This window comes from Suncus etruscus, chromosome X (assembly GCF_024139225.1).
Source record: "Suncus etruscus isolate mSunEtr1 chromosome X, mSunEtr1.pri.cur, whole genome shotgun sequence".
Taxonomy (NCBI): domain Eukaryota; kingdom Metazoa; phylum Chordata; class Mammalia; order Eulipotyphla; family Soricidae; genus Suncus; species Suncus etruscus.
The window spans coordinates 20,183,512-20,198,340 of record NC_064868.1 but is presented as its reverse complement, the minus strand read 5'-3'; the positions used below and the strand labels follow the sequence as shown (position 1 = coordinate 20,198,340).

The 14,829-nt window shown below is 44.1% G+C and overlaps 1 protein-coding gene across 1 annotated transcript in view; it reads right to left on the bottom strand.

Annotated features, from left to right (window-relative positions):
• The window catches only part of POLA1 (DNA polymerase alpha 1, catalytic subunit), a 340,991-nt gene extending 331,460 nt beyond the window's left edge, over window positions 1-9,531 (bottom strand). Inside the window, exons 1-3 of the mRNA XM_049766833.1 lie at window positions 9,516-9,531; window positions 5,935-6,059; window positions 2,001-2,097 (exon numbers count right to left, since the gene is read on the bottom strand). Coding sequence (XP_049622790.1) covers window positions 2,001-2,097; window positions 5,935-6,059; window positions 9,516-9,531 — 238 coding nt within the window. The remainder of the gene's footprint in view (window positions 1-2,000; window positions 2,098-5,934; window positions 6,060-9,515) is intronic.
• Between the last annotated feature and the right edge of the window lie 5,298 nt (window positions 9,532-14,829).

Genomic DNA, 14,829 nt, shown 5'->3' with positions numbered 1-14,829 from the left:
TTGACACCACAATTTACAAAGTTTTTGTTTCTTTGGTTTTTGGGCCACACCCGGCAGTGCTCAGGGGTTACTCCTGGCTATCTGCTCAGAAATAGCTCCTTAGGTCCTGGATCGGCTGTTTGCAAGGCAAACACCGCTGTGCTATCTCTCCGGCCCCTACAATTTACAAAGTTTTTTACACCAAGATTTCAGGTATACAGTATTCCTAACTTCCAACCCCACTCCCTGTGACCCCATCCCTCCACCAATAACCACAGGTTCCCTCCCACTGCCCTCCTGACTCCCTGACAGATCTGTTTTTAAGTTTAATGATTGTAGTCTGAGCCTCATGCTTTAAGAAGTATTGGCTCCAGTGGTTTAGATCAATAAAGTGCCTCATCTTTGTGCTAGTTTTTTGGGGTTTTTTTTGTTTGTTTGTTTTTGGTTTTTGGTTTTGGGGCCACACCCGGCAGTGCTCAGGGTTACTCCTGGCTGTCTGCTCAGAAATAGCTCCTGGCAGGCACGGGGGACCATATGGGACATTGGGATTCGAACCAACCACCTTAGGTCCTGGATCGGCTGCTTGCAAGGCAAACACCGCTGTGCTATCTCTCCGGGCCCTTTTGTGCTAGTTTTTAACCGCAGCAGAAATATGTACCCAGAGAAGTCAGATTAAATGCATTAAATTACATTAAAAGGGCATATATGTACATGTGTATATGAATGTATGTGTACTATATATGTGATATATAAACACACATAACAGAAGATTTCATCTCTTCCCAGTAGATAGATCTGTGGGCCAGTGTTAGTTCATAGGTGTTAAAAAAGTGAAAACCAGGCTGGAGTAGAGCTTGTCTTGCACATGGCCACCTGGGACGGACCTGGGTTCAATTTCTGGCAACCCATATGGTCCCCAGAGCCTGCCTGGAGCTATTTCTGAGTGCAGAGCCAGGAGTAACCCCATCCCTCAAAAAGTGAAAACCAGGAGTGATAGCAGTGGGTAGGACCTTTTTGCCTTGCACATGGCTGACCGGGTCCAATCTCCAACATCCCCTATGATCCCCTTGCACCGCCAGTAGTAACCACTGAGCCAAACCTGTGTGGCTGAAAGGCATAATGAAAATCACTAACACTACATAAACTAGAGAATATGATTTGACCAAAACTTAGTTTATCACAACAGGATGTTTTATAGCAATTTTAGTTTGCCAAAAAAATATTTGATGAATGAATCCCTATCTCCAGAAGCTCAAAAATGTACATTAATGAGGGAAAGTTGGCAATATAGTTGAATCTAATTAGAAAGAAAAAACTACACTATAAGCACCATCTGCATTAGTGTTTCCCAATGCGGGTGATACAATCCACTGAGGAGCACCAGATCCAAGCAGGGGTGCAATAGCTGTTTTGGGTGAAATGGACGGGGGCACTTTCTTTTTGTTCCCTTAAGAAAGTAGATTTTCGGGGCCGGGCGGTGGCGCTAAAGGTAAGGTGCCTGCCTTGCCTGCACTAGCCTTGGACGGACCGCGGTTCGATCCCCCAGTGTCCCATATGGTCCCCCAAGCCAGGAGCAACTTCTGAGCACATAGCCAGGAGTAACCCATGAGCGTTACCGGGTGTGGCCCAAAAACCAAAAAAAAAAAAAAAAGAAAAAAAAAAAGAAAGTAGATTTTCAAATGTCTGTCATAGAGGCAGGCAAGGGAGAGGATAGGAAGAAAACTGGGGACACTGGTGGTGGGAAATGTAGACTGATGAAGGGTGCTAGACATTATATGACTGAAACTCAATCAAACAACTTTGCCTTGTAAGCAGCCGATCCAGGACCAAAGGTGGTTGGTTCGAATCCCGGTGTCCCATATGGTCCCCCGTGCCTGCCAGGAGCTATTTCTGAGCAGACATCCAGGAGTAACCCCTGAGCACCGCCGGGTGTGGCCCCAAAACAAAAAAAAAACTTTGTAATGGAGAGTCTCCAGAAAGGATATAACAGGGTATCCAGCAGGCAATTTCTCCCCACATACCATCATCCACAATCCAGTCGTCATCCTGGCGTTCCTGCACTAGCTTTGAATACTGTTCTTCATCGACTTCTTCATACACATTTGTAAAGTCCTCAACCTGCCAATACACCAGTTTGAGAGCTTCAGATACAGTGAAAGGGTTAAGCAGTTTGGAAGGAAAATGATTCAACTGACTCTGGAAAGGCAGCCTGAAGAAGAAGCTGCAACCAAATCATGAGTTCTGACATTCAACACCACTGCAGGGTTTTCCTTAAATAGACATCAATTAACTTAGTATTCCTTTTAGATGGGTGTTAACATAAGATATTAAATGATTCCATTAGCATAATACACTTGTCACACCATCAATTACTCATCTACTCCATAAAAAAAAAACAAACTGAATTATAGCCAATTCTTCATTAGCTGCTTTGGGGATTGTTCACTTCTAATTTCTAGGCTGGTCTCTCCCATGCACGGCAACCTGGTCAGGCATGCCATCTCCCTCACCACTAGCTGCTGGTGCCAAATGACAACTTTAAGAACTATTCACTATGATTGTTTAAAAATGTCCTCATTCGGGACCCGGAGAGATAGCAAAGCGGTGTTTGCCTTGCAAGCAGCCGATCCAGGACCAAAGGTGGTTGGTTCGATCCTGGTGTCCCATATGGTCCCCCGTGCCTGCCAGGAGCTATTTCTGAGCAGACAGCCAGGAGTAACCCCTGAGCACTGCCGGGTGTGGCCCAAAAACCAAAAAAAAAGTCCTCATTCCCCTCCGGCCAAAAATAAGCAAAGTAAACATACTACAGGACATGCAATTTACCAGCAAGCAACATCTCTGGCACCATGACTTCTACAGGTATACTAGAAATGGTTCTATTTTTTGAGGTAGGGCATACCTGACTGCATTTAGGGATCACTCTTAGCTTTGTACTCAGGGATCATTCCTGAAAAAGCCCAGGTACTGAGCTGAAGTCAGGTGCAACCAAAACAACCTGCAACCCCACACTCTGTCCTATCTCCCCAGGCCACACATTAGATTTTTGACAATCTAAACAGACCAAATAATATTGCTGTATCGTTTTGGAAGGAGAGGAAATTGGCAAGATTCTCTGTTGGTGAAGGTCCACTAAACCAGCACTCTTCGACCTTTGTACTCCTACAGACCAGGACCTGTCTACATACGGGCCCAGACTGACAGCTAAAACTTAGCAGCAGACCAGTGGTCTCCTACCTTTCTTCACCGGTGGACTGGCATACTAGAATGCAGCACCAGGTACAAGCAACTCAATCACACGCTTTCAAATCACACCACAAAACAAATTTCAAAATTCATTTTTAGCCAAGACTCATTCTCACTGTGTCCTATAAAAACACTTGAGCCATAGGTCAGTGTGTAAAGGAAAATCCATCACCGTGCTAATATCTAAAATATCCCCACAGAACTCTTTAGAGAAATACTGGCATTAATAATTCTTTGTGGGGACAGAGAGACAGTACAGCAAGTAAGGCACTTGCCTTGCACAGAGTTTGATCCCTGGTATCCCATATGGTTTCCCAAGTCTACCAGGAATGACTGAGTACAGAGACAACAGTAACCTCTGAGCACCACTGGATGGGGCACAAAACACAAACCAAAAAAAATTTTTTTTGCTCAGCTATATATATACACATTGGGCAGGGTGTTTGCCTTGCACTCGACCAACCAATGCTCAATTCCTGGCACCACATATGGTTCCCCAAACACAATCAGGAATGAGCCCTGAGAACAGAGCCAGGTGTAAGCCTTGAGCACAGTTGGATGAAACCCATAAAACAAACACACAAAAAAGCTTTGTTCTTTCTTTCCTGTCATCTTCTTTTTATTTTTATTTTTTGGTTTTTGGGTCACACCCGGCAGCGCTCAGAGGTTACTCCTGGCTCTATGCTCAGAAATCACTCCTGGAAGGCTCAGGGGACCATATGGGATGCCGGGATTCGAACTACCGTCCTTCTGCATGCAAGGCAAACACCTTACATCCATGCTATCTCTTCCTGAACAAGTCTTTAGGATCTGGTAGACTCACTTAACTTAAATGAATGGTGTCCAATGACAAAAACTGCTCTTGATTTGCTTAATAGCCCAACACATGATAGACTGTGGTAAGATATGCATTTTCTGAACCAAATGCCTGGGTTGAAGTCAAAGCTCTGCACTGTGACCTCAGCTATCCAGCTTTTGAAATGCTTTTCTGTGTGATCCACTTTCATTTGGGTATCAGGAGGATTCATAAGTGAAAGGATATGTCAGTCAGTTGCAAATTTGTCTGTCAGTTACAAAATCACATTAACCATGTCATGGGTTTTCTTTTTAGTCTAGGGGAAGCACACAAAGCGGTGCTATAATGCTGACTCCCAGCTTTTCACTCAGGGACCACCACTGGTTGGCCTGGGAACACCTTATAGGGTTCTAAGGATTGAACCCAGGTCTACTGCATGCAAAGAAAGACACTACCCCATGTACTATTCAGCTGTGCCATTATTCAATCTCTTGCCTGAGAAAGCCCTGAGGCCATGGAAATCCTCAAATACATAAAGTCCTATCGGTAGTCCCATGTTCCCTGCAGGCCAGAGACACTAGGGAGAGGACACGAACAAGAGATCATCACAGTTCATCTCACCTACAGAGCATAGCAGAAGGCACACCTAAATTTCCACCACTGCTCTGGCATAAACAAGCTGGGAAGAATAATTCTCTCTAGAAAGAAGCAGTGCTTAAACTAGACTGCTCCATACCTACAAGTAAAGGGAAAGCAGGGTCCAAGCGACCAGAGCAGACAAGGCTTTTGCCTTGCACACAGTCAATCTGAGTTCAATCCTCAACATCCCACATGATCCCCTAAACTCTCTAAAACGGGGGTGACGCCGCATGCGGCTCCCAGCCAAAATGAATGCGGCTCTTTGACTCTTATCATTATTTTGTATACTGTGGCTCTTTGCCAAGTTTGGATTTTGTTTTGCTGCCTCTGAGGAGGGACCTCTGAGGAGAGATCTCCGAGTGCGTAGTCCCGCCCCCAGGCTGCATCCTCCCGTCTCCCGTCCCTTGGAAAAAACTGCACGGGCCAGCGAGCCGGGGACCCGTGTGTCACATGTTGGGTCACATCTTACCATTAGTTCTTAGTGTTGAGGACGTAGCACACCTTCACCATCACTGCAGGATTTTTACCCTCACTCAAAATGGCAAAATGCAATATGTGTTTAATATATTATTGTTAAAATTAGATGCTTTTGTGTGAGTGTCTGTTTTGGCAGGTCACTGCGTGGTGTGGCTCTCTGACTCTCACAGTTTAAAATTTTGGCTCTTTATGTCGAACTTGTTTGCCATCCCTGCTCTAGAATTAATTCCTGAGTACAGAGCTAGGAGTAATCCCTGAGCAATGCCAAGTGTGACACCAAAACAAAAGCAAAACAAAGAGTAAAATAAAAGCATCTCTAAGTACCCCCAATCAAACTGCTGAACATAGATAGATGTAATGAGTTTAATACGTTTAAACTAGTTTTATTTCAGAATTTTGAAAGCATCTATAAAAAATACAGGAATTTGGGGCCAGAGCAATGACACAGAGGTAGAGTGTTTGCCTTGCACATGACTGACTCTGGATGAACCATGGTTCGATCCCTGGTGTCCATATGGTCCCCCAAGCCAGGGGCGATTTCTGAGTATGAAACCAGGAGTAACCCCCTGAGTGTCACCAGATGTGGCACAAAAACAAAATAAATACAGAAATTCTAAGAGTTGAGTAATTTCCATAATCAGCAAATCAACCTGATGTTGAATTTATATTGAAATAATTATTAAAACTAATTTAGAAAATAAAAGGGGGACACAAATCTAACTGATGACAAAGATGACATAAAACTATCTACTGGTCTTGAATCAGATAAAGCATAAAAGAGCAGAAGAATGGTTACTTACTTCGTATTTATACTTCTCACCAGCTTTAGCCCTTTTCAGTCTTTCTAAAGCTTCCTGGCGTCCTTTCTTTGTTTTCTTTTCTCTCCGGGATCTAGAAGTTACAAAATTCTCGGAATCTGACACAGCTGAAAAAAAAGAACAAGTTTATATGCAATTTTAGTGAACTTTCAATCATCTCTCAAGAACAACAGTTTCTAGCCAAAGTAACACAATTTCAATACTATACAGATATCTTATAATATAAATAATTCAGGAAGCTTAAGGACATATCTACAGTTCCTGTGACTCCAGAGAATTTCCAAAGATCCACTGAAGCAAACGACTAATCAAGAGCAGAGCCGTAGGAAAGAAGGATGCTTGCTCTGCATGCAGTCAAACAGGGTTCAATCCCCATTACCCTATATGGTCCTCCCAACCTCATCAGAAGTGACCCATGAAAGCCTAGTCAGGAATTAGCCCTGAGCACAGCTAGAAGTAGCCAAAAACCTAAAATAAACAAACTTTTACATGCTTCCTCTAATTCAACTGGAAAACAAGAGATTAAAGATGAACTGTTGGTCCAATTCTTCCATTAAAAATGACAAGCCGGGATTTGCATGGATGGAGGTTGGAGAAGGAGCAGGAGGAGAGATGGCTGAAAGACAAGTTAGAATGCAGGGCTGAATAAGGAAAAAAATGACAAGCCATAGCCACTAAGCTGACAAAGGACAACTCATTTGTATTTCATTAAACAACATTGGGAAAGCTCTAAAGAACATATAGAGGTTCTGCTAGCTGTGTACTCAGAGAACTTAACCAGTAATAGAAACTAACTTTAATGTTTCAAATGCCTGCCCTACCCAAGTTTCTGGCATTTCAAAGGAGCACTAAATTGGGAAAGGTGAAAATTTAGCATTTGGCTCTGAGGTGAGTCTTGATTCATCGCTCATTTCAGAATCTCGGTTAGTTGTGCCATTAAAGGATGGTGAAATTTTACAAAAGGTTAATAAGTGGAACCTGGATAGAGAGTATAGCAAGTGAGTGTACTTGCCTTGCAAGCGGCTAACCTGGGTTCAATCCCTGATACCCCAAATGATCCCCCGAACATACCACATGTGGTCCCAAAACCCAAAAAAAGTCAAATGTATTGTCAAAGGTTACTGCAATATAGTAGGCCTTCAGACATTACACTTCTGAATCATTCATGCCTTTGGTCATTACCAACCAACCACCTCATACTATTTAAAGATGTCATCCAAAGAACTAAGACTCTCATATACTGGCAAATAACCAAGGGAGAAAACACTGCCTGCCAGCCACAAATTTAAGCTCAGCACAAATGTCTGTGAAGCTGAGTATTTTATTGTATTTTGTGCTAATTATTTTATTAAAAGGAGTAGGCATAAAAAAGGAGTATTGATAAGAGGCATCCTAAAAGCTCCAACCCTGCTTGAATGTTCTTAACAATATTAAGTTATTTGACTAACTGTTTGACTGAAATAGAAGATGTGATTAAAGAACATGTATGAATGCTGGTAATAGAGTGCTAAAAACTGTATCTTAAAGGTAAAGCCTAATTAGAGATCCTTTTTCCCCCAGCTTCCTGAAAATGGAATCTCTATAACATCTTAGTCTATTGTTTGACTTTCACATTTGACTTTTAAATACATTTTCAAAAAGGCATTAAGCAAAAATTAAGGAATGCAACTACTTAAGGATGACAGCCACAAAATCTTGTGTGTCACTCAAATAATTTTTAAAACTCAAAAGCAGACCTACAACAAAAGGTCTTCCCAATTACTGAACATGGCCATGGAGAGTGAAAAACTGCCTAAGTGTATCCACTTCAAGACTCCCAACTCCATTCATAGGCCTAACAAAAATCTGTAGATCTCTGTGGGCTTTCTGCAGACAACAACGAAGCACCCCCAGGGTTTGGGAGATGACAACTGCCTGTCCTCAAGGGTGTCATGCTTGAAAAAAAATCAAAAGAAACTCTGGCCCCCATCCCACATCAGCACAGGGAATAAGAGTTTAAAAAAAAAAACACAGGACATGGCACTCAGGAAACACAGGGAAAATAATTTAACCTAGAAAATGAAGGAAGGCTTCAGAAGATCCTGTTTCCTAGTAACCAAAAGAGAAAAGTAAAAATTTGCCACCTTCGCAAGGAAATTCTGCACACTTAATGCTAAAAAGTAGCATAAGCAGAGAAAAAGGCCTGAGCCAAACTACAAAAGAATGAAAAGTTAACATGTTTTTTAGAAAAAACATGTCAGTGTGTAAAACCCACACGTGGGTAAAGTCAAGAAGAGAGCAGGAATTATGAATAAGTATCACAGCCCACTGTGCCTTAGGGGCTGACACAGGTTAGACGGTGGACATCTACCAGCTGCAATGACCAGTTGTCTTGTTTTTTTTGGGGGGGGGACCACACCCAGCAGTGCTCAGGGGTTACTCCTGGCTGTCTGCTCAGAAATAGCTTCTGGCAGGCACGGGGGACCATATGGGACACCGGGATTCGAACCAACCACCTTTGGTCCTGGATTGGCTGCTTGCAAGGCAAACACCGCTGTGCTATCTCTCCGGGCCCCAGTTGTCTGGTTTTGTAAACTGCACCATATCTGAAACTATGAAACTCACACCTCTGCATTATTAATCCTGATGGGACCAGAGCCACGTATCCCCTACAGAGTCCCTAAAAAGGCTCTGATACTCTTCCCAGAAATCCTTGCAATTTGGGTACAGGCATTAAAAGAAAAACAGGTTGCAGCAACTAGGAACACTTGTGCAGACTTTAAATCAGAAGTTCGTAACAGGGGGAAAGGAGGTGGACTCAAGGAAGAGTCTAGAAATAGCAAGAGTTGAAGGAAGACAGAGTGCCAGGAACAGCAGTGCCAGCCATGACAATGTACAAGCTGGAGCATCAAGCCCTTGAATGATAACTGGCAACAACCTCCCCATGGAACTAGTTCTGTAGCAGTTTGAATCGCTGTTCATGGATAAGCAGTTCCAAGAATGGCTCTCTAGTTTCCTGGAGCTTTTACCAAGGATTCTATCAAATACAGAGCCTTAAGAACCTACTGTGTGACTGCAGCTGCCTTGCATGCATCTAATCCAGGTTTGATCCTCAGTATTCCATATGGTCCTTCAAGCACTGCCAGGAATAATTCCTGAGTGCAGTGCCAGGAGAAAGCCCTGAGCATTGCTGGATGTGGCCCCCCACCAAAAAAAGTAGATCCTAATATGTGATTCTCGGTTAACTTTATAGTCAGTAATATAGAAGCTCATGTGAGTAACACAAGGTTACACATACCTAAACCTCAGATACCACACCTAACAGAAACATGGTTTAACTTCCAGAAAGTAAAAAAAATCTAGAAGCAGTTTACTCAAAGAGATCATAACACAACACTGTTTAACATCTCAACTCCTAGAAAAGTAAAACTGTGTACAAGAGCTGGGGAGAGAGCTTCAAGGGCCAAACCCCCATTTGCTGGGGGACTAGTTAGAGCTCAGGCATCACACTGTCCCCCACACACCTCTCAAGCACCATGTCCTCTGAGCCCATAGGGGAGTGGTCCAAAAGCAAAACACCATACCTAACTTCCCTATCATGGCACCATCAATTTGAGAAATGATTCACTCTATCTGCTTATTTATTTATTTATTTTTGAGCCACACCCAGTGACACTCAGGGGTTACTCCTGGCTCTGTGCTCAGAAATCGCTCCTGGCTTGGAGGACCATCTGGATGCCCGGGGATGGAACCGCAGCCCATCCTAAGTTAGCATGTGCAAGGCAAATGCCCTACCGCTTGCACCACCGCTCTGGCCCCTCTACCTGCTTTTTTAATCATTGAACTCTCCCTGATGCCTTTTCTAATAAAGAAGTTATAGCTTTGCATATGACAGATTCCTGTTCAAGCCCTGGTATTACATTTGGAGCTCCAAGCACTACCAGGAGTAATCAATCCCAGAACACACAGCCAGGAGTAAGCCCTGAGCATCATTGGGTATGAACCTCGAACTGCCCTCCCAAAATAAGTTAAACACCTTTCAACTTTTCACTGCCATAATCAAGGTAGCCCTTGTGCTGTAAAACTTAAGCAGAATAAAAGCTTAGCCTTTTGTTTTCTTTTTAATGTCTCCAATGCCTCACATAAGTTTTGTTAGCAAAAAGAAATAAATAAGAGTTACGCATGAAAATTCCATTTAGAACGTTTAAATATTTGGTTCAGAATAACAATCTGGCATACCTGTCACCCACCACAGAAGCAGATAGACTCTAACCTACAAGTATTCAGGTAACAATCTGTCTACTCTAATGTAAAAATTTCAATCACAAGTTCCCAGCCACTACTTAATCAACACCATGACTTAAGAGGGGTCTCAAGATTGCACAGTATCCTCCAAAGAGTGATTTCCTGATGTGCAGAGATGACATACAGTTTTAAGGGTGAAAAAAGGGCTTAGAGGCCAATCACTGATGGAGGGTGGCAGAGAATATTCCCGTACTCGTATCCTACATCCCATTTGTAGTCCGGGCTAGTCAACTCTCCAAAATAAATGGTCTTAAAAAACGAAAGGCTAGAAGAACAAATTGAAAGCTGTGATTCACAACTAGGTGAATGCAAAGGCAGCTGATTAGGAAGCACGTTGTCATTAATAGTGATGGATTTGAGTGACAGGAGGAAGACGTGACGTTTGAGGGAAGAAAGTGAACCCTGATTTTAAGTTAGAAGTTCACTGAAGTCGAGCTACGCTGTAGTTGAACGTCGTTCAGGAAAATCAGACAGAGCCATTTGCATTTGTGTATTCTATTTTTGGAAATAGAAGATTACCGCTGAAAAAGGAGTGATATATAGGGCATCTGCAATGCTGCACAGAGGCATATTTAGAAGCCTCACACTAGTGCCATGCAGCACTTCAAGAACTTTCCATAAGATCTGAAAGGGGAGAAAAAACCCTGTTAAGGCAGAAAGTAGAAACCTAAAAAGACAAAACGCATTTGTAGCTGGTTGACAGCACTTAGAGCGTTCTTCTCCTAAAGGGCGCACAGCCATTCCATCTCAGCCCCACTTGGGACTCGGGGGTCGAATATTTTCGGCCAGGGTCGTACCCCCTAAAGAGCCAGGTACCAGAAAGGTATGTCCAGCACGTGGAGCCAGACTCACCAGAACTAAAAAAAAAAAAAAAGGCAAGCTAGTCCTGAGACAGGCAAAGGCAGGGGCATCAGACCTCCCCCAAAACAAACAAACAAACAAACAAATCCCCGCACCGAGCTGGGGATTGTCTAAGCAAGAAATTCTGGTCCGCCAGGGGGGATCCAGCCCCCAGGCAAGCGAGGTCTGCGCCCAAATAAGACTACCGGGCCACCCCAAGCGCACCTCCTGAGGCAAAAAAAATACAGGACTCCCCCCCCCTCAACCCCGAGCCCCAATCTCCCGCAATCATGCCAAGGTCCCCGCACTCCCAACCGGGCACGCTGGCCGCGGGATCGTCCCTCACCGCTCTCCCCCAGCTCGCCATCAGCTCCGTGCATGGGCGCCATTGGTACCGAAGTGTCCCGATTCCGCGCCAACCCGCCCGAAAGTGGCGCGGGGGCCGAGACGGGCGCCAGCCTCAAAGCCAATCAGCGGCTCCGCAGGCTGCCGACTTCCGCCCGGCGGGCCCTAGACGCGCCACGCAGCGCCGTGCCCCGCCCCTGGCCTTCCCGCGGCCGCGCGTTTGGCGCCCGGCTCGGACCCTCAAGGGAAACGCAGCGCCGCCGGGGGAAGCGACGAGAGCTGCCGAGAGAAGCGGGTTGGGCGCTGCCCCGAGGAGCCGCCAGGCTCGCTGCGCAGGCGCAGCCGTGCTCGGAGGAAAAGACGTGCGCACTGGCGTAGGGGCTCTAGGACGGGAAAAGGCGATTTTCCCGGGCCGGAGGCGCGGGCGAGCAGGCCGGTGGGCGTGGCTAGGCGGGTTTCCCTGGAACCTGGGAAAGCGACTGCCTCCTGCTGTGCACTGGGAGTCTTGCCTGCTGACTTACCTGTGAGCACTGGGGCTGGAGCGCTAGCAGAGCGGGTAGGGCGCCTGCCGACCCCGAGTCGATCTCGACCTCCCATATGGTCCCCGTGTGCCTTTTGCCAGGAATAACCCGACTACAGCCGGGTGTGACCCCAAAAGCAAAACACAAACAAAAAAGCATCTCATTGCTGCAAACAGACTCGCTGACTGATCTGTGTATGTAAGTATAAATTATTACGCATGGCCTCTGTGTTCACACTCTAGGAAATAGAGTTAAAAACAAAAAGAGATACAGACATAAGAAAAAAGGCATACTGTTCTCATAATTAAAAATAAAAAATTAAAAAAAAAAACAAACACCTAAGAGTCTAAATACCAGTAATAGTCCTTTGGATTTCTGGACAATTTCATTTGTTTGATGCTGCCATCCCTATAGGAATACAGCAATTTAACAGAATGGACAGATAACAGGGGTTTACTAAACTTTCTGCCATTGTATTAACATCTTTGAAGCTAATATAATTTTCACAAATGTGCTTACTATTATACTGTCTTCTGTAAAACTTTCTTATACTTTTTTCTTTTATATTTTTCCTTTCTATTCTTTTAATAACTTTGCTCTTATTATCTGGAAACAAATGTATTATGATCAACTATGTCAATATAGGATACATTTTCTTTAAATAAAGTAAAAATTTAAAAATTAAAAAAAAGGAAGAAAAAGGCATACACATTACCTTAACTAAGTGGCCCAAAGTAGAATTACTGATAAAAAGTAATTAGGACCTTCTGGTATGATGTAGAAACATATATTCCCTTCCCTTAAATGTTTAACCTGAATCTACCCCTAAAGAAACAAACAGATGTATTTAAAAAAATAAACATAGGAGATGAGGCCAGAGCAATAAATAGCACAGCAGGTAGGGCATGTGCCTTGCATCTTGCCAACCTGGATTTGATCCCTGGCATCCCCTATGGCCCTATGGTCCCCCGAACTTGCCAGTAGTAACCCCTGAGCACCAAGGGTGTGCCCTCCCCCACAAAAATTAGGACAGTCTATAAAGCATCCCCTGGTATGCAAAATGTCATGGGCAAGTTATGGTCAAGTCTGAAAGGTAGTACAGGGGTTAAGGTCTTTGCCTTGTTTGTGTCAACCCCAATTAGCTCCCTGGCACCACATGTTCCAAAAGACCAATAATCCCTGGTTACTGCTCAGTGTGTTCCAAAACCCCAAAGTCAATTATGAAGGAAAAGGGGGGAATTAGTTTGTGTTATGGCACGAAGAATGCCATGTAAGTATTCATCTTATTTTTCCAAATAGGTATAAAGTCATGAGAGTCACATATTTGTATTTTGCTTGTTTTCCTTCCTACTTTTGAGGCCACATCCAGGGATTATGGGGAGACTTGCTGCCCCCTTCTGGGTTCTGGGGACTTACTTTCCTGGCAGTTGTGGGAGCACATTCAGTGCTGGGAATCTGAGTCCAGTATTTTAAACTATCTTCCTGGCCTTTCAATTTTTTTTTTGGTTGTGCATCACCCAGACAGTGTTCAAGGGTTACTCGTGGCTCTGCACTCAGGAATTACTCCTAACATGATCCAGGGACTATGTGGGGTGCTGAGTATCAAACTCAGGTTGGCTACATGCAAGACAAGTACCCTACCCACTGTACTATCACTCTATAATATTTTTATAAAACTTTCTTCTTTGAGGCCAGAAGAGATAGCATGGAGGCAGGGCGTTTGCCTTTCATGCAGAAGGACAGTGGTTTGAATCCCAGCATCCCATATGGTCCCCCGAGCCTGCCAGGAGTGATTTCTGAGCATAGAGCCAGGAGGAACCCCTGAGTACTGCCGGGTGTGACCCAAAAACCAAAAATAAAATTCTTCTTTGTTTGGTTTTTGGGCCACATTTGCTGGATTTCAGGGGTTACTCCTGACTCTGTGCTCAAAAATTACTACTGATAGACTCGGTGGACCATATGGGATGCCAGGAATCGAACCCAGGTTAGTCACATGCAAGGCAAATGCCCTGCCTGCTGTGCTATCACTCCAACCCCCATTATATCCTTTCTTAACATCACCAAAGCACATTCTATCCAATATTGGTATCAATGTTTGTTTCTTAATTTCTGGTTGTTTAGAAAATGTGCTTTCAGCTTCATTATCATTTAATAACATCAAAATATGATACATATGTTGTGATACACTACTTGTACTAGTTCATAGTTGGGTTCTAGTTGGTTTTTCATATTTGATAACACTGCAGAATCCATGAGTTGGTCTTGTGGAGGGTTTCTTGGTAGAGGTAAACCGGAAAGGCAAGCTCTCAGGTACCAGGTGGGCCATGGTACTAGCTAGCTGGTAAAGGTGGGATAGCAGTGTGTCATCTATGGATCTGGAATTCTCCAAAAGCCTAGTTTTCACTCACCCAGACTCTTAGGTAGCCTCTTCGCCCTTCATTGGGAAAGACTCTGGACCCCAGAGTCCTCCAAAGAATCTTCACTGGTTGTCTACATCTTTGATTCTGCTGTAATTTAATTGGAGGAGAGATCATATTTTGTGTTTGCTATTCTTTCCCAGGGTTCACATTCAATTTGATCTACCCATTGTTGTGTCTTTTCTATTTCCCTGTAAATCAGTATGATCCTTATTTCTAGTGTTTAGACTGTTCTGTCCTCACCTCCCCACAGGCCCAATTTCTTTGCTCCTTTGTTAGTATCTTCAGTTTAGAGCCTCCATTTTATTATCCCTGTTCCCACTCCCCTTCATGTGAATATCCCCTCCTCATGGAAACAGTGACTTAATCCATTAGTCACTAGGGGCTAGTACCACAGAGGTACTGTGAGACAAGAAAAGTGTCTGCCATAGAGGCAGGCTGACGGGGGGAGGGGTGAAATTGTGGGTGTA